This window comes from Ursus maritimus, unplaced genomic scaffold (genome assembly GCF_017311325.1).
Source record: "Ursus maritimus isolate PB19 unplaced genomic scaffold, ASM1731132v1 scaffold_36, whole genome shotgun sequence".
Lineage (NCBI taxonomy): Eukaryota > Metazoa > Chordata > Mammalia > Carnivora > Ursidae > Ursus > Ursus maritimus.
The window spans coordinates 10,026,844-10,045,975 of NW_024426230.1; the positions used below are offsets into that span (position 1 = coordinate 10,026,844).

The following is a 19,132-nucleotide window of genomic DNA, read 5'->3' on the forward strand; positions in this document are numbered from 1 at the left end:
CTCTTAAAACTTCCCCAGACTGAGAAGGGGTGAAATCCACCATATTCCACATCTCTGCTGGGAATCCAAAGATGGGAATTAGTCATGATCAATAAGCTTCTTACCTTTATTTATTTTATAAGGAAAAGAGGACGTTCTCATACCCTTCTTGTGTAAAGGGGATTAAATTGTTAACTTTCAGCTTTGCCACCCAAAGCAATCCCTGTAGCAAGTTGTCGAAGCCAAGAAACATATTCAGAAAAGACTCAGATGTCTTGTAAGTTATTGTTGGACTTTGGTCCTTTAAAAGTGCCCTCTTTTTATATACGTTGTTATTTTGGCATGATTAAGAAGGTGAAACTGGAATGATCAAGTAGCCTGTTCCCTTTGTAGAAAGTCCTCTTAGGAATTGTAACACGCATATCCTCATCCCTTGTCCAATCTGACGCCATGCTCTTCTCCCCCGAGGCCGCCTGGCATCTCTTCAGGATTCCCCTCATGTACCCCACCCAGGCTGTGAATCAGGCCTGCATCTTCCTGCGATTTCTGTCCGAGAGACGTTGGCTGTCAGAGGTCTGTCATTCCCTCAGGTGCTGTCACTCCAAGCAGCAGCTTCACCCACGGCCTGAAGGATGTCATTGTCGAGGGGAAGTTCGGGTCCTCTCATGAAGAATGTTGATCACCCTTCATTGCCGCCCATCTAAGGGACATATATAATAGTTCCTATAGTAACTACCGGATTGTCAGAGAAAGGCTCTTGTTCCTTTTCCCTAGCTACAGATAGAGAAATCCTACTATGGTAGCTAGAAACTCTCATTTCCTTCGAGGAAAAGGAAGGCACAGTGGGCAAAGTGAGTCTTTGCAAGGAAGCGTTGCAGTGCAAGAAGTCCCTGTAACTTGTTGCTGACCAAATACACAAAAGCATTGTCCAGACTTACTCTAGTCATGCTGGGGTGCTATTTCCCTTTTGATGCCTTTGCCTTTTTGATGTAGAAAATCGTAAAGAGGGGCGCCTGGGTGGCGCAGTCGTTAAAGCGTCTGCCTTCGGCTCAGGGCGTGATCCCGGCGTACCGGGATCGAGCCCCACATCAGGCTCCTCCGCTGGGAGCCTGCTTCTTCCTCTCCCACTCCCCCTGCTGTGTTCCCTCTCTCGCTGGCTGTCTCTCTGTCACATAAATAAATAAAATCTTTAAAAAAAAAAAAAAACAAAGAAAATCGTAAAGAAACATCTTCAAAAATCATACGGTCAGTATTTAGGTCTTCAGAAGATAAGAAATGCATGATGCACAAACCCCATACTAAACAGATGTATTGAATGTTGTATGTTTTCCCCTTAGTTCTTTCTAGTTGTAGCCATATAGATAGGCTTTTTTTTTTTTTTGAGATAAGCAGATATGTTTTCTTTTTCCCAAATTAAGTAATTCATTTGTACATATTAATACTTTTACAGTCATGTCATCTCTAATGCTTTTGGCTAATGCATTCAATCCACACTTAAATTGTGGGGGAAATTTAAATATGTGTTGCATCAAAGAATTTTAAAATCAGCATAAGACCTCTTAGAGTTTCAATTATTGTACTGGATTAAATACCCTTTTTTGGTCTAAACTGGTAGTATAATGTGTTCGTGGGTTCTGGGATATGAATTATATGGGTGTATTTTGTGATATTTAAAAAGACTAAATATGAATTGAAAAATAATCCCAAAGTGCACCATTCCTTAATAGAGGACGTTTTCTTTCTTATATTCATTGTTAATCATTTACATGCCCCATGAACAATACTTGTCCCCATTTCACCTCTCTGATCATCTTTATTTTAAATGGTGAAAACTCTAATATTGGTGCAAGTATGTTGAAAAGCATTGCTAATATTTGTTTTCAGATATTTACATGATACATTGTGTGGAAACTCCACATGTCATGGCAGGGACAGCAGAGTTTCAGTGATGGGGCTGCTGTATTAGTTACGTTGGTACCGAGCTTGACTTTTTCCGGTCTCTCCTCTCCCTCCCAATCTGAAACTCCCCCCGTGTCTAACTAAGCCTTGCACCACCAGTGAGGGGCTTACGGTTGAAAGGATGCAAATTGTGAATATGGGCAATAGGCAGAGCTGTGTGGACCAGTTTCAGAATGAAGATTTGGTCCCATATTAAATGAAAACATAGACATTTTAATTTTGATTGGGAAACACAAGGCACACACACTGTCCTTATAAACTTCTGAGGCTCCTTCCTGGGAAAACCCTTCCTTGGCTCCCCTTGCCCTACAGTGAGGGAGGCTAATTGAGGTTCTTCAAGGGAAGTCCCTTTTCTTGTCTTCGGTAGCCATGGAAAGACTCATTAAGCATTCTACACTCCATTCTTTCCCAGACCCTGACTTTGCTTACCCCAAGTGCTAAAGCCCAGGGAGTGATGTCCGGTATTCCATTAAGCATGCCCTTTCGTCCTCCCTACCCCCCAAGCTCAGTGTGGGAACAGAGGTTTGCCCCTTGAAGGATGAGTTCAGAGGGCAGCCATGAAGCTTGCCTTTTTATTAGGTGGATGATTCCATCCCTGAAATACTACCTGCAGAACTTTCAGGCTATGTTTACCCATTCTGCCATACTGCTCCCATGGAGGTGGGCTGGATGAGAAAATATTTCTAAAATGTCCTTCCCTGCTTGCCAGTGATGGCTTTTCCCTAGTAGAACAGTCCTTTGGAAACCCTGCCTCACAATGTCCTACTCCTCTTCACTTTGCATCTCCCTGTCAAAGGCTCTCTTAAATAACAAGCCCCTTTCTCTCTCCTGCCTGCCTGTGCTTTACCTTCCCATTGTGAACTGTGTTGCTGAGGAGCTGGGGCAGCTCCCCCTTCTCTGGAAATGGGGGTGGGGAGAGTTACGAAGGAAAAGGGCAATGCAGAACACAAGGCAAGTAGGGCCCATGACTTTCCCTCTTTCATTATGTGTGTCCACTGAGCTGTCCTGTTTCTTTTTTGTAATGGGTTCTTCTGTGGCAAGCTGACCTTTTGGCTGAATAGGTCAAACTCCCACTGAGCACTAATCCTCAGCCTTCCTGGCGATTGTGTATCCCCGAAGGTGACAGGCACTGGTTAGGAATATGACTGGGGGTGTGTGGTATATTTCCCCAAAGAGGGATTGTCTTTTACTGCACTGAATTAATTATCAAAGACCACCTCACAAGGTATGTGAGTCAATATTGGAATATTTTTGCCGACGTTGTTGAGGGACAAGCCTAATTTTTCAGATACTTGTTTCAGATTGTGGTTTCCTTCTGTGTCTTCCATTTTTTAATGAGGGAAAAGTCAAATTCAGCATTCTAATGATTCATCGTATCATTCTAGATTTCTGAAACAATCCGAATTTCTTGGGTTGATTTTTTAAAAATCCTTCTCCCTATATATTTCTTCCATTTAAAGTCTCTTCAAATTCCAGGTGTTTTATTTTTAACCCTCGCAAAACATGAGCATTGCAGTGTTTGTTGATAATTATGTGCTGGGCCTAGGTTTGTTTTGAATTGCTTAAAATTTGGGGGGGACTGTTTATTAGGTTTTAAAACCCCAGTTGCCTATAGTAATTGTAGGTAACCTACAGTAACTACCTACAGTTGTTAGCAATTTTCAGCTTCAAGTTGGTACTCAGTAAATACTGAATCACATTTGAAGTTGAATTATTGTATTATTTTATTTGCTTTTAACAGTTTGTATAAGCTGTTCAACTTCCACAGTTCTTAACATCTTACTGTCAGTGAGTTAGGGACATACCCGCCACAGATAAGAGATTACGTATTCCATTTATTGAGCAACATGTTGTTTTTTGGGTTTTTTTTTTTTTGGTCAATTTAATTAGTGTTCTTTAGATTTCAATTTAGTGTTCTTTTAACCGAACAAATACATGAAATGATGTCAGTAGATGAGATGAAACAAAAATCGGAGAGTGCTTCATAAGCAGTGTATTCTTTTTCTGAAAATGATGGACCTCATGAGGGAAACAGAGCCACAAAATAACTCAACCTGCATTGTTCCTGAGTGACCGGGTGATTGTCTCAGTTCCCCAAATGCGATAGGATAAAACGTACAAGGCAAGAAGTGCATATTTAACATCTCTTCGTTACCAATAATGCCGGAGCCAGAGCTGGGTTTCTACCACGGGCATAATGGGCTCCTGTTTAACATATTTATGTTGGCTGTAAAATTAGGAACTGTCATTACAGCCCCACATCACCTGCATAAGTGCAAAACATATAAATCAAGAGAAGTTCCAGTGCCATAAAAATGCCATTGAATAGAGTAGCACGAAACCACTTACAAGACACTTGTGTGTGCCGCTAGCGTGTACTGGGATGCACACTCCAGTTTCTGGAGGATCTGAGGAACAAACAAGAGTGACTAGGCAGGTCGGGCTCGTGGATGAACAACTGATGAAGATGTATGGGGTCCCCAGGCTGACGAATACATTTTTTTAAAAATAAAATTCCTAATTATTTATGCATTTGCAGCATTTACTTAAGAGAATAGCCTGAGCCCCAAGTGAAGAAAAGGCAGGAAAAGAAAGGCCATCAGTGGCCAGGCTTGAATAACCCCTGTAAGCCCCCCCACTGAAGTCAATGTTCTGTGCTTCCAGAAGGCAGTTGGGCTGCCATCTGTTGTTACTGGAGCATGCCTCTTGGGCCTCCTAGTAAATAAAATGCTCCTTATATTTGCCGTGATGTTTTAGGGTCCTCTCTAGGTTGGTGGCTCTTGCTCTCCTGGCCTCCTCTTAATCCAGCTTTTTGTAGAACAGTCTGTGTTCTCCAAAACAAGTCCATTTCTTCTGTGAAGTGCAGTGGTTTATTTTGAATCTCAAAATTGGAAGTCCTGAAATGCCCACAAATGATGAACTATTATTAATAAGGAGCTTTCTGGATCCTAATTACTGCCTCAGAAAGAGTGGACACTTTTGAAGTTTTTCAACTCCCTCCCTTCCCTCCCAGAAGCTCCCCACAACAATCTTAAAAAAAAAAAAAAAAAAAAAAAAGACTGCAGATTTTATTCATGTGGGATCATTCACACCAAGCTACCATAATGTGCAATTAACACTCTAGAAACTGAAAACAGTATTCAGCAAGACAGCTGCATTATCAAAAATGCCAAAGGAGTTTTGAAGGGAGTAATGTGCATGTTAGAATAGGAAATTAATCAGAAATGTGCACATACACACACAGCAGTAGTATCTTAAATATATCTGAATATTAAATTTTTAAAAATCTCGAGTCTATACTTACAGTAAAGATTAATGTTAGGATAGAAAACTGATTTTTTTCTATTTTAAAATTATTGTGTGTTTTGCTTCTGAAGCAAATGAGGAAGTTCAAATAGAGAGTTCTAAGATCCCTTCCAGCTGGAATATTCTTTGATAATAATCACTCTTCAATTATATTTTATAAATTTTCCCATTGAAAAAAAATGCCCCTTTTATTTCCTCTTGCCAGTCATAATGATACTTAACACTCATGCTATTTTCCAAGTGCCTTTCAGACATTGCAGACACAAACTCACAATTGCAGGGGTAAACTGCCTACTTGTGCACAGCACAATAACCATAAGTACGTTTATATTATAATCCCTACTAAGCTAGGGATCCAACTGACTGAGTAACTGAAATGAAGCAGAATTACCCCAGCAGCATTTTGCTGGAATTTTCTTGTCAACTAGCTGAAAATGTTTTTAGAAGTAAGAAAGTGGGGTTTCGGTTTTATTTCAATTCATACTGTGGTGGTTTGAGGAAGGTAGAGGTTTATAATAAAATTTGCAAGGAAAACTTGGGGAATTTACTTGTTGGAAATAAGGGAAAGATCTAAATATTTCCTCCCAGAAGTTACCATAAGGCAGATTTTTATGTTTGAGAGCTTTAAAAAAAAAAAAAAAAGGAAAAATACCCAGCACCAATTTGAAAGCAAATGGTGACCTCGTGCCAAAGAAAATTAGTAAAGGAAAGACCCTCGATCCTGGATCCCACAAATACCCTGCATTAAACTCATTTTTGTTAAGGGTTAGTGGAGGCTCCTTGGGTAAGGGGCCTGCAGACAACAGATGGAGGGTCTGCTGGGAAGGAAAGGACAGACCGTAAGTCAGTAGGAGAACCCGAGGATTCAGATGAGAAACCAGTCACTTCCCTGCTGAGGCACGTGCGAGGCCAGAGTCTACCTGGGCTTCTGGTAGGTCCTGTAGGAATAGTTACACATGAGTGTTCAGTAAATATGAAATCCAGCCATCCTGAGACACTTAACACTAGTGCAAACAGTCATTAATGAGAATCTCTTATCCGACATGTTGTGCTTATTAAATTGTGATAAAGTTATTGCATTAGAACTTAAAAAAAAATTGTCCTATTTGCTTTTTCCTAGCCTAGAAGATATGAAAGGTTTAGATCCTGGGGGGTTTGGCAGGGTTGGGGGGGTGGAGTACGTGGGCAGGCAGTTAAAGTATGCTTTAAAAATAACAAATCTTCCATTTTAAGGAAAACAGTTCGCTAATTTATTTTAAAGGAACGTAAACATGTATGGTTTTGCTCCAGTGTAGGAAACACAGTCCAAAATGCACATGTGAAAGTGAAAAAGTCTGGATGTAGTTTTTCATGTTTGCAAAACTTAATATTCTGAATCGAAAATTTAGCCTCGTCTCTGCTTTTGCTCAGGCAACTCAGAATCAAAATGAACCCTGGGCTGTGTTTCTTTCAGAGCTCTTTGGTGTAGTAACCATCTAGTGATGTGTAGTTAGTGGGAAAATAAGTTAAAGGTGTGAATCAGAGCTCCAACTTAATTTGTTTTCTTTCTTTCTTTCTTTCTTTCTTTTTTTTTCTTTTTCTTCTTCTTTGTTTTTTAATAAGTTATAGGTGCACAACGAAGGAGAAGCCCCAGTGCACTGGCCATTGAAGTATTCGAAGCACATTTGGGAAGTCACATTTTGCAGGTAACTAAAAGAGAAAGAAGCTTGCTTATGTTTTGCTAAGAAAAATTCACGTGGTTAGTCTTTATTTAAAAAATATTTTTAGATATCGGCTATGTGTATGAATACTGTTGTTTTATCTTGGAATTATGAAATTCTTATGAATTTATTTTTTTTCTTTTTAGAAAGCCATCCCTTGAGAGAATATTAATGAGAAAGGGAGGGCAAGTATTATTTGTGCTGTAATAATTGAGATAAATTGCACTATTCAGTTGATGTGCAATGTATAGTAGCTGGCTGTTCCCAGAATGATGGTGTGTGTGCTGCATTTGTAAGTGAATATATGTGTGTGTCTTTGGAGCTATATATTGTTTTTGGAAGAGCAAAATTTTGTTGTGACAGTAATGTGACATTTTTATGTGCTGCCAAATTTCAGTTGTTCTTTGCTTGAGTTTGTATTCATAAGCGCTTTCAATCTTAACGTTTGCCTCCCCAAATTACAAGCTTTCTCAGAATGAAATTTTAAAGTATATTTTTAAGTAAAAGGAGACAAATAATCATAATTGATTTTTCCAATGAATTCCATGACAAGTAATGTGAGGGTTACCAGGATGGAACTGCGGTCATTTAGTCCTAGACAAGATTCATCCCAAACCCTGCATGTCACTTACTCAAAAAAATTTTTTCCTTACAACTTTGCTGTGACTTGGACATATCCGGGGGTAATTGTCCTACATTGTTTCTGCTTCCAGGACAAACGATGACATGGCCAAAGCTTGCTTTTTCTTTTCTTTTTCTTTTTTTAAAACTATGTCAGATACATTTTTAATATGGAATTAGATGTTCAGGATAGTTAAGAGCCTTATTTGGAAAATAAGGTTGGCTACACTTCTCATTGGATCTAGCATATTATTTCTGACGATATGTACTCAGAAAAACTGTTAGCCTCAGATTCTCTGTGGTCAAATCCCAGTGATTCTCTGAGCTGGTTCGTGAGTTGGCAGCTTCAGAATCCTCTGAGACACTTGTTTGAAGGACACATTCTTACTAAATCCAAATCTTCAGGGTGAGGTCCAGAAATTGATGATTTTTAACAGCCTTTCGAAACAATTTTGATGATTCATTAGGTCTGAGGTGTCACAATTCATATTTGCAAAATTAAGGCCCTGAGCAGCCTTACTTGGTTTATTTTTGTTTATTCTGATGTTTGCCATTTCTCCATTAATATCCGTTAAGTTCTTATATAACTGGTGTTTATTGAAGTACACCTGGGGATTTGCTATTCTGTCATGCACACAACATTTTGAGTTACCTTGGCAGTAGATCAGTTTCAGGGCTACAGAAAGAATATTTCTTCCTAGATCCTCAAATTTTTATTTTCTTTTTTCCTGTACACACTTTGCTCAGAATCTCCTTTATAAGTTTTGTAGGAGCCATGCTGTATATATATTGTTAAATTCTGCTGTGATTCAGGATGACTCTGGTTTATATTCTGAAGCATTCAGTGCGTAAGACTTAGTCAGTGAAAGAAATGGTCCAAACAGTAGCCTCAGATTATTATCCTCTCAATTCATTCTGGAATTTGAGTCCAGAGTCCTCAAGGAAGGGTGACTTAGGAGCTGCAAGAATTTGAAACCAATTTAAAACACAAAACTTAGGAGTTTGAATTGAACATAAGCTTAATGTAAGTAGAGTATGTAATGGTTTTTCCAAATGTCAGTTCAACAGTTGGTGTCATTGAGAGAATGGGGACTCTAGAATGAGGCTGCTGAGTTCTTCTGCTCCTGAGATCGGTCACACCCAACTTAGACAACACACTTTAAGAGAAATGTAGACAACTAGATGTCATTCAGAATAGAATAACAAAACTGGTGTGGGAACTAGAAATCATGTCACATGAGGAGTGGATGAAGGGTTTGGTGAAGTTTAGTTTGGAAAACACGGGATTTAAAAAGGATGTTAATGTCCTTTCTCTATTTCGAATACCTCATGTGAAAAAAGGATTAGGTACATTCTGTGTGGCCTCAGAGTGTGGAAGAGAGAAAGGGATAAAAAAAGTCACCGTCCTTCAAGAAAACTAAATGGGGCTGTTCACATTTGGAGTATGTTCAAAGTCTTTGTCTCTAAGGGGAGGTATATATGTTTTGGTAGGGATGCTTTCAAGAAAGTCAGGCCTCCAGTATGGTTGTACCAGATAATCTTGAAATTGTCACTGAAATTAGAATTTCTTATCATTTGATTCTAATACCAGTAGTTACAGTGTGGGAAGAGGTGTATGCTCCTCTGAGTGAAATATTAGAATTTTGAATAGGAAGGGGTTGGGAAATGGTAGTAACAAGAAGAGACTTCTCTAAGCTTGCAGTTTTCTTCCTTCCTTGCAGGGGACTCTTGAGCCCATAGACCCTGTCTATACCACATTCAGCAATATCTCAGTGGTCTGAAAGCATAAGATGGTTTCCATATTTTCCTTCAGGAGGGTTCATGATGGAATCTGTTGATTCATGGGGACACGGATGGATTTTTTCTTCCCTCTCTCCTCTCCTTCCTTCAGTTGCAAATATCTGATAAAAACCCGTGTAGTCAGCATGGTAGGTATGGGAAATGTGGAACTTGGAGGATAAGGTAGAGATCAGTTCTGAACACCAGGGTGGAACTCAGAAAATGCCTGTGACCTCTCTGCACCAAGTGCCATGCTTCCCTACCTGTGTCCCCAGTGATGTTTCATGGGAGAGTGGGCTAAGGACCCTTTGGTGTAGAGAGTTCACGGTGAGGGATGAAGATAGACTCCTTAATTTTTGCTTCATCCATGTTGTTTACTGCACTATGTGTTTTTACTACATGTATCTTATTAGCCATGTATTCTCTAAGGAATATATAAGAAATTTGGCATATCCTTTGAAATTTGACTTCTTTTTGCTGAGATGGGGAACATTTAACTTAATGGTGATTCTATCAATATAAAATCAACTGTTGCAAAGTCATTTTCCAATTTAATGGCCTAGTACCAGTGTATGTAGGCAAGGTCATCAGCTGGGCTGTGCCCTGGGCAGCTCCGGGGCTACCAGTCATATCATTCACATGGAAACTTCTTTAATGACTGTGACTAGTACTGTAGCCCCAGTGAATCTGTAGCTGTTTCGGGCGTGAATTTCAAGATGGAGGTGTCTTCTGCAGGAGAGTTGAGGGTTCAAGTGATACCAGCCTTGCAACTGCTGGATTGTGGAGTGTATGCATTGGGACTGAGTCAAGGCATTTTAGTTCACTTTATTCTTCTTTGACTTTTATTAGTCGGATGAGGAGAAGAAGGGCAAGGGGTCAGGATTAGAAGTGGTGCTTTTTGCAACAAGCTAAAAAAAAAAAAAATCCAAGAACTTTAGGTCATTATGTGGGATCTTTCCTGAATACAGTATATGTGACTAAGCAGTAATCTGTTTCCTGCTTTGAAAGCTCTCTCAGGGCATTGCTTTTCCCACTTCATGACTTCCTTAATACCAAAAAATATGAGTGTTGCTTACGTTTACTTTCCCAACTTAGAGACCAGATAGAATATTCATATTTTGCTTATCAAAGTTAATGAAACACAAAATAGTAACAAATATCATCTTCATAACTCGTAAAATTAACTAGTGGAATGACTTCCCCTTAGGTGTAGATTTATGAATGGAGTGCTTTAATTATTTGCATGCCCTTAGCAGAAGGTTTTAAGGTTTTTTTTCTTTCTGTAAATAATGCTTACATAATTGTTACATAAAATTGCAGTATTGTTTTTGCATACTCCATAGCAATGCTACTGTACTCACAGGTGTTAAAACAAAACAAATCAGACTTGGTATACGGAAGATTTTTAAGGTTTATGTTTGTATTCATTGTCAGCATATTATGGTGAACTACCGATATGTGTATGTTATATTACTGACGTGTAATACATATCAGTACTCACAACTACTACATACTTACAAAGTGATTGAAGGATGGTCTTTATCCATAACTAGTTGTGGATATTAAAATAAATGACATTTTGTGAGCTAGATGAATGCAATCATAATAAGTACGCACATGTTTTATTATTTAAGCTGACTTGGGAGAATAAAAATAATATTCTTTAAGAAATGCCCTAACGGGAGATAATGATATCCGCATGTCAGTTTGCACTCGACTGTATTGCATGAACCCTCCTACGTCTGTGTCATTGTCTCTGCATTATTGCTGAGCATTAAGACATTTTGCACTGCTCTTCGAACATTTAAGCCCCAAACTGCAGGAGAATCCTGCAGGCAGACCAAGGGAGAACCATCAAATACATCATAGGATTATAACACTTGAGCTTGTTTGACTCAGAGTTGATCAGCAAAGGCTGGGCACAATGGTTACGCGAATGCTTGTCTTCCCCGGCAAAACTAGGGAGCTGTTTTTGCAAGACTCATTTATTGGTAGAACAAACCTCTTGGAGAAGACACAGATATAGCCATTGCCTTAGCAGAACAGTTTAATTAAGGTATGTACTTACCTAAAATGGTGGGAAGGAAGGGCACTCAAGGGCACTCAGCTGTTTTTCTATCTGATAGGCAAAGTAGTCTGATATTTGTGTGGTGAGATGCATGACACCATTTCTCAGTGAAATGTCAGATTTTCATCAAGAGGCTTTTCTTTCCCTCAACACCTCAGCCATAGAATACAGAGTAGAGTCCTATCTCAAGTGAAAGAAGGACCCAGGTTTAAAAACAAGGGATCGGATTTGGTTTGGGATCAGATCAAGGTTTACCTTGCAATTTCTGGTTCCATTATTAATCACATTGTGAAGATTGGTTAAGGACATGTCCTGGAATCGTGACGCCTTTGTCTGCATACTACTTTGGTCCTGCAGAATTATTGTCAGAGAAAAACATACAGGTTCCCCACCAGAAATATTTAAAGATTTGTAGTTGATGTAATGAGGAAAACAAATAGTATCTTGTGACATTTTATATCTTTGTCATTGTTCAAGTATTTCTAGTCACAGTCCTGCTCCTGTCTCTGAGACCCATTCAGTTGTTGAAGACTCAGAAAAAGATTCTTTAGAGAAAGTGCATGAGCTCTGTAGGCAGAAGAAGCTACTTATAACCATGTTGAGGTTGGGGGTAGAGAATGCCAAATGTGTTGTTCTCAGCATCTCCTTGAATCAGCAAGAGAAAAATAAAAGGTTGACAAGTACAATTCAAACATCTGGACAAAACAAAGTGAATAATACCTAAAACAGCTCCAAAGCTGACTAGTACAAGATCCAAATTATTTTATTTAAGATACTGGTTAGCCAAGCCAACATTCATTTTACATTTGATGACAGTGTTTTTTAAAAGACTTCTCTGAAAGAGAGTGATAATGTTCAAGTTTGTTGTCCATTTCATTGATGAATTGGAATTTCACCCTTATTTATTATTTTATTGGAACTTAGAAATGAATATCTCTAGGACGTTGCATAGTCTTACTCCTGGTGGCCCTTGTTGGCAAAGTGGCATCCTGCTGGATATCAATGCTAAAATAAAATACAATAACTTCAAATAATAGAGGTATTCTTTAGCTGTGATAGAGGAAGGAGAGAAAGGTGAGCAACCCTATCGTCCCTCCGTGATCCAGAATGGTAAGAAAATGTAAAACTAAATATAGAAAAAGAGAAAGTTAGTGAATATATTTGCATATGCAAATTAGCTTAATTGATACTGCTTGCCTCTACAGGGATTTTTCATTACAAACTGGAGTGCTACATTGTTCAGCTCATATTGAGTAATTTAGTAACTAATGAGACCAGTTTGCACTAATTTGCATATGATAAATGAGCTTAATTGCAGTAAATAACTTGGAGGCATAATTACTTAATTTTCCTGTGTTGCACGGCTTTTAAGTTCACTTGTATGAACAACTCAAGATAATTTTGCATATTTAAATTAGTTGCTTTTAAATTTTCTTGAACAAAAAAAAAAAAGGAGCACACCTTATCAATTGAGCTGTAAAACAATTGGAAGTAAGGTTTACAGTGTTTTTATTTAAAAAGAAAAGAAAGAGAAGTAGAAATTTCTTCACTCTATTGTTCACCTGTCTCACTTCCTTACCTCAAATAAGATATCGGCAGTGATAGGAAAATGTTTTTAATGTTGGAAGCTAATTCACAACTTCTATGAGAAACTGACCTGAGTTTAAACTGAAATACATCTATGAATGAATCATAACTTTTTTGAAAGAGGGTTTATAAAAGAGATGTGTCTGTCCTTTATCTAATTTGGCAACTGAACATTAGAGGAGTCAGCTGGGTCCCCTACCTGCAACGTGCCTGTCATTGAAGTTGCTGGGCTGTGACGAAGCAGGCGTCGCTCTGACCCTTGCATGTATTTCCTATCTAGATTAATGTTTTATACTTAGGAAATTGGTTTCATTGGAGAATCTCAGTTTGGTTTGCCAAGGATTAGCTTACGGGTCTTCACATTAACCAAAGAATGTGTGTTTTATCAAGATCTCCATCCTCAAAATTGAAAAACTTGAAGCACACAGAGGTTGATGGCCAAAGTATTATTTCACAATACTTTATTGCCTTAGCATTGCATTTTAAGGGAAAAAGTAATTTATTCAAAATTAACAAGTCTATAATATCATATTCGTGATTGAGGATGAGAAAATATTTTATGGTTGTGAAAGTTTAAAACTTGTCCTTTAAAAAATCATTGCTGCTTTGCCTCATTGTATGTTAAAAAAACGTAGGAAACATTAGGGCTATTGATTTGCCACACTTTGGAAAAATAACTCTTGAAACTTTTCTCTGAAAAGGTCAAATCCCATTAAATGTAGTATAAGTTTCCTGTCTCCTTTAGAGGTGGGCCAGAACAGGCGCTAATACTAGAATATTCCAAGTGTAAAATTTCAGTCCTTCATATAATAGATGCACAAGAAATATCTGGTGAATAAATGAGCAAAAAAAAAAAAAAGTTCTTAGCAAAGTAGTAGTGAGCCCCGGAGCCCCAGAGCTAGGGCCTCCTCTCACCTCTGTGTTCCCAGGTCGGTTTACACCCACATTCTCTAGACGCAGGGTAGAGTGTGGCAGATTCTTCTGTTGCATGGATTTTTGGCATCTAGCCAACTTGAGTTCACATCCCAATTTGCTCACTTAGTAACATTGTGGACCTAGAACAGTCTCTCACCCTAAGCTTCCATTTCCTCATCTTTAAAATGGAAAAAATAGTAGTAAAAATGTTCCTGACAGGCATGTTGTGAGGATTGAAGGAGATAGTATGGTTAAAAGTGCTTAGTCTGGAGCCTGATATATGGAATGTGTTTAAGTGTCTGCTAGTAGTTGTCTGTATGTTGGGTAGTCCAGAATACCCAAGGTTCTGAGGAAAACTGTTAATGCTTATCAGTATCGTTACCGATATCAGAATACAGGAACTTTCTTAATCCTCTCAGGTTAAAAGCAAGATACATATTTTCATTGGACACAACATCAGTTATCTGTTTACATATTATATATTTGGTAGTATATACTAACTGGCTCACAATAAAAATTTTAAATTTGGAGGTAAGAATATATTTTCACCTTGAGAGTGAAAAATCATTCTCAGAACAACCAAAGGAGTTGTCAGAACAATCTCATTAGCAACCTAGAAGCAACTAGAAAAAGTAGAGTTTATGAAGGGACTCCAGTATCAACATTTCCTTTGAACCAAAATGGGATATGCCATTACTCTTCTCATACTGTACAGTCTCCTCGATTTGCTTAGAAAAGTGGGAATGAACAGCCAGTCAGAAGTCCAGAAGAACTAAAAGGTAAAAGCAGTCATCATTCTTTGCTGCAAATTATGTCAAGGAGACACTGAAGTGTACATAGGATTCTTCTCATGTATGTTGCCCAACATCTGTCATCTCTTATGCCAGAAAGGACACCTGTCCACATCAAGAGCGGAAGGGAATACTTCCTGGAAGGATTTTCATGGTGGTATATGTATCTGTGTGGCAGGTACATACATATCCCTTCGGGTTTTCGCATACCTTACTAACTTTGATTTGCAGAATAGACATATGGCATCCTTCACTGAGAAGCAGTAGGAGAGGTGTGGGGGAGGGGGGGGGTTTGAGGTGACTGTTCCTGTGGAGGAAAGCCACGTGACTAGAACTAGCGCTAATAGTGAGGGCTCTCTAGCCACAAAATTATCTGAGATAGCCAGGATCTAGGAAAATGAGACAATCAATCTAAAAATACTAGGCTTCAATTCAGTAAATATTTACTGAGTGCCGTATTTGCATCAGAGAGTGGAGAAAATACTGAGATACAAAGATGAGTCATGATTTTCTCTCTCCGCATTCCCAGTAAGAGTTGAGAAGACTGATAACAAAACAGACCAACGCAGTTTGGTGTAACTCAGATGAGAGGGTTTGGAATCAGTTATACCTGGGTTTGAACTCCTGATCTTAATTATGTAGATTTGGGCAATTTATTTGTACTCTCTCCAAGCCTTAGTTTTCTCACCCCCAAATCGAGGTGGTAGTGATTACCTCCTACACTACTGTAAGAGTTAGATGAGACACTACATGCAAGTGCCTGGTGTGCCGTGAGTATTCAACAAAAGTTGGGCCCCTGGGCTGCACCCTGAAGTAACAGGTGGAAATCTGATTCTCCAGCTGGGGGCTGGTCCACGAGCGCTTCCTGGGGCTACAAACTCATAATTACACACTTCGCCCCCTTAGCCCAACCACACATACCCTTTTAAGTCTGGTGTTCATGTCTGTGGGAGTTTTTGAGGGTCCTGGCCTCCCTAGGACATAGGTGTTCTGTAGCGTGGGTCCCATATGGTAGAGGTCGGGGAAGAAGAAGAGGAGCAATATTGTGGTTGGGCAGCTTTTGTTTGGAGCCTGCTGTTAGGAAGATTGCTTCCAAGGTATGGAAAACTATCTTTAATTCTTTCTCAGGCGCTAAGGGTTGCTGCATTATTTGGAGATTAAACTGGAACAGAAGGATAATTATACTTTCCATTTTCAAAGTGGACAGAGGTCTTAGCAAATCTTAGGGTTATGTGTCAAATATGAATATGAATAATTTCCTGATGCATGTAGATATCTGCAAATCTGGGCCATATTACAGTGTTCTTTCAGGCTGTAGAATAGTCCTTGGTGGTAGTAAACATTATATTCTTGTTACCGGCCTCAGCTATGAATGACAGAATAGAGTGGCACCAGCTCATTATCATTTATCAGGGAACCAAAACACAGTCAATATGGGCAGGGTTGCTTTCTCATCTGAGTTTCCAGAATCTCACAAGCCTTTTGGATTCTGTGAGCCTTTGGCTTTGAGGAAAGATTTGCAGGGGTGCGGTGGGGGTGGGGGTGGGGGTGATGATGTGCTTTGTTTCCCAAACTAAGCTGATTGCAGACACTTGTGAGCACCGGGGGAACGCTAGGATCCTGCAAAACACTTGGGGGAAAGTCTGGCTCTGAAGAATTGAATCAAAATTAGTTTAAGATATTAAAAAAATCTCTAAATACAATAAAAGCTAAATTGAACACATAATTGAACAATTACTATACTATAATGTCACATCTGTAGTCTACTTCACTAGCTTTTTGAAGTCAGGAAGATTATTACCGAAGAATCTTCCATAAGTAGTTGGCCCTCTGTGTGCATGCATGTGTGCACCTGTATGCGGTCAAATATCCCTTACTAACTGCACAAAGTAAAAAAAAAAAAAAAAAAAAAAAAAACAAAGGAGGAAATGTTGAAAAGTCAAAAAAATGCAACCACGAAAGACCAAGTAAATAAAAAAACAAGTATTTCTCACTCTCAGACGTCTGTTTCCCTTTGTACATTCGACTTTCTGTAAATCAGCCGAGATGAAATTGTGATCCTTGTCCTTTTGTGGAAGGAACGGCTGATTTCAAGAGGGAAATTACACAGCACATTGTGGCTGATACATGTTGGCAAGTGGTTTTCTTCCGAGCCAGACTTGGGTAATACTATGTCTATTAAAAGACCGCAGTCAGCAATATCTGTAGGCACTAGTAATAAGAAGGAGCTATAGGGGTCCTGCTGGAGGGTACAGGGATTACTACTGGGCTCCATTCTCTCTCTACTGCAGGCAGGCACACACCTGCGGGCCGGCCCGGGAGCTGGGTCAGAGGTTCCAGGGCCCCAGGACTCCCGCTGTTTTTATTAGGTCTCCTAGTGTCTTATGAATGTTAACTTCCAGACCCTTGCCAATTCAGGATCTGATGATTTAGGATTGCAAGGTAAGGAATCCGTGAGACTGTGTTATTTGGTAACAGCAGAATAGTACCCTGCCTAAGAGAAGAAAAAGCCATACAGTGTTATATTGCCTCTGTTGGGGGGGGGGAGAGAAAAGCGTTTGGGTGAATTAGTGAAATTATTATAAATATTTATTATCCCTGGATGAATACAATGTGTATGGTTGGATTACCCAAGCAGAAGAGCCTCGTCAAATTCCCATGAGGCCAGGTGACCGCTGCAGGAACTGTCAGGTCAGAGCAGCTATTCCCCTTATTTCTAAAGATTTAAAAAAATGCAGGTGACCCTTTAGGCCACCAGAAAAATGCCCTCGGCAATAATCCACTCTCATCCTTCATTTTAGGGCAATACAATGTTTTAGGAAATTTAGTCTGGTGTGGAGATTAGACCAAGGGTAGAATTGACCTAAAGAAACAGAAATTTCTTTTTTTTTTTTTCTAAGTGGGAAGGCTGTGAGTTCTACATAAATACAAAGGCAAATGATAATATCAATGACTATTTTAATTGCATCTTTAATCCATAAGGATAGTTCAATGACATTTTAAATTATACTTTTAGAATTGTAGTCACATAGGAGATAAAACTCAGTAACTATTTAATAATGCATAGTAAGATCAACTGTATCCTCTCTTGAGATCACATTTAGGTGAACTGAATGTAAAAGCCCAATCCAGAATTTAGACAGCATTTAATCTTCTGGGAGACAATGTTGGGTCTTTCTAAATATAAAGTACCCACGCCTGGTCCTTTGCATTGGGACCAGTTATCTTGGCTGAATGATGAGTTTCACTGGATTCACAGCTAAGCTGTATTATTGCTATTTTTTTTTTTTAAGAAGGAATTGGATTGTTATAGATCAAATGATTCACAGTACTGGAAGGTTACTAAAGAGTATGTGACAGACTGGTAACTAATTGATAATCATTTAACCTGGCTTCACTTGAAGACTACGATATAGTGAAGGAGTTTATGTTGGGGAAACATTGCTGAAATACAGCAGTCCCTCTTCAGGACGTGTCCTCTCCCGAAACTGGTGGGACGCCTCCGTCGTTGCTGCTGCTGCGTCTTCACTAGAGTAGCCGAAGGATTTCACTGAAGTGAGAAAGGGAGCTTTGTATGGAAAAGACTCCTCCTGCTAAGAACATTGGAAACGTAGAGTAACTTGTGGATTCTCTAAAACTGAATGGTTAAAATTGGATCCAAGCACCAAGTAATTGGGATGGATGCAGACTTGCCATAGAGAGCTATGCAAAGCTTGGGGGAAATAATGTATATTAGCGCACACGTATGGAGACTCACTGTGTGACCGAAACTCACGGAGCCAGCTGCTTCTGTGCATTTTCCCGGTTGGTCCCCTGGCCCGTCTTTTGAATTAGGTACTGTTAGCATTCCCATTTAAGGGTGAAGAAACTGAAGTTCAGAGTGGGAAAGTGACTTGCTAAGGACCCACAGCTTTTAGTGATGGGCATAGCTGGTGTTGGAACCCCGAAGTGGACGTGAGAGAGACAGAGAGGAATGATGAGGGAAATATTAGGTATTAAATCATTGTACTGTTGAAGTTTTTCAAGTGACATACTTTAAGCTCTGGGTTGAATGGAAACTAGAGGACATGTACTTTTGTTTAATAAAGAAATATTTGCCCTGAGCAGAAGACAACATTTTAAAGCTTGTCATTTCATTCCTGGGAAAGTATTTGAAGAAAATGACATGGCTCAGCCCTGTTTGCTGACCATTTTGTTGTCTCCTGCTGAGACTTGCCATTTCCATAGCCAGTGGGCTGTATTGAATCAGACAGAAGCAATAGGTCATTAACAGAAATGGAGACTTGGGACAGCCTGCAGAGGCTGAAAGACAAGCAGAATCATTTCAGGCCACATCAACAAAGCTGTGTCTAATAGACTCTCATGCAACTATGTTGGAAGAGTTTAGCCTGGTTTTCAGAAAAACTTCAGAAACTTTAAAAAGCACG

General features: G+C 39.3%; 1 protein-coding gene across 1 annotated transcript in view; it reads left to right on the forward strand.

Annotated features, from left to right (window-relative positions):
• Positions 1 to 19,132, forward strand: part of NPAS3 (neuronal PAS domain protein 3) — a 711,295-nt gene that overhangs the window by 284,636 nt on the left and 407,527 nt on the right. Inside the window, exon 4 of the mRNA XM_008710429.2 lies at positions 6,853 to 6,929. Coding sequence (XP_008708651.2) covers positions 6,853 to 6,929 — 77 coding nt within the window. The remainder of the gene's footprint in view (positions 1 to 6,852; positions 6,930 to 19,132) is intronic.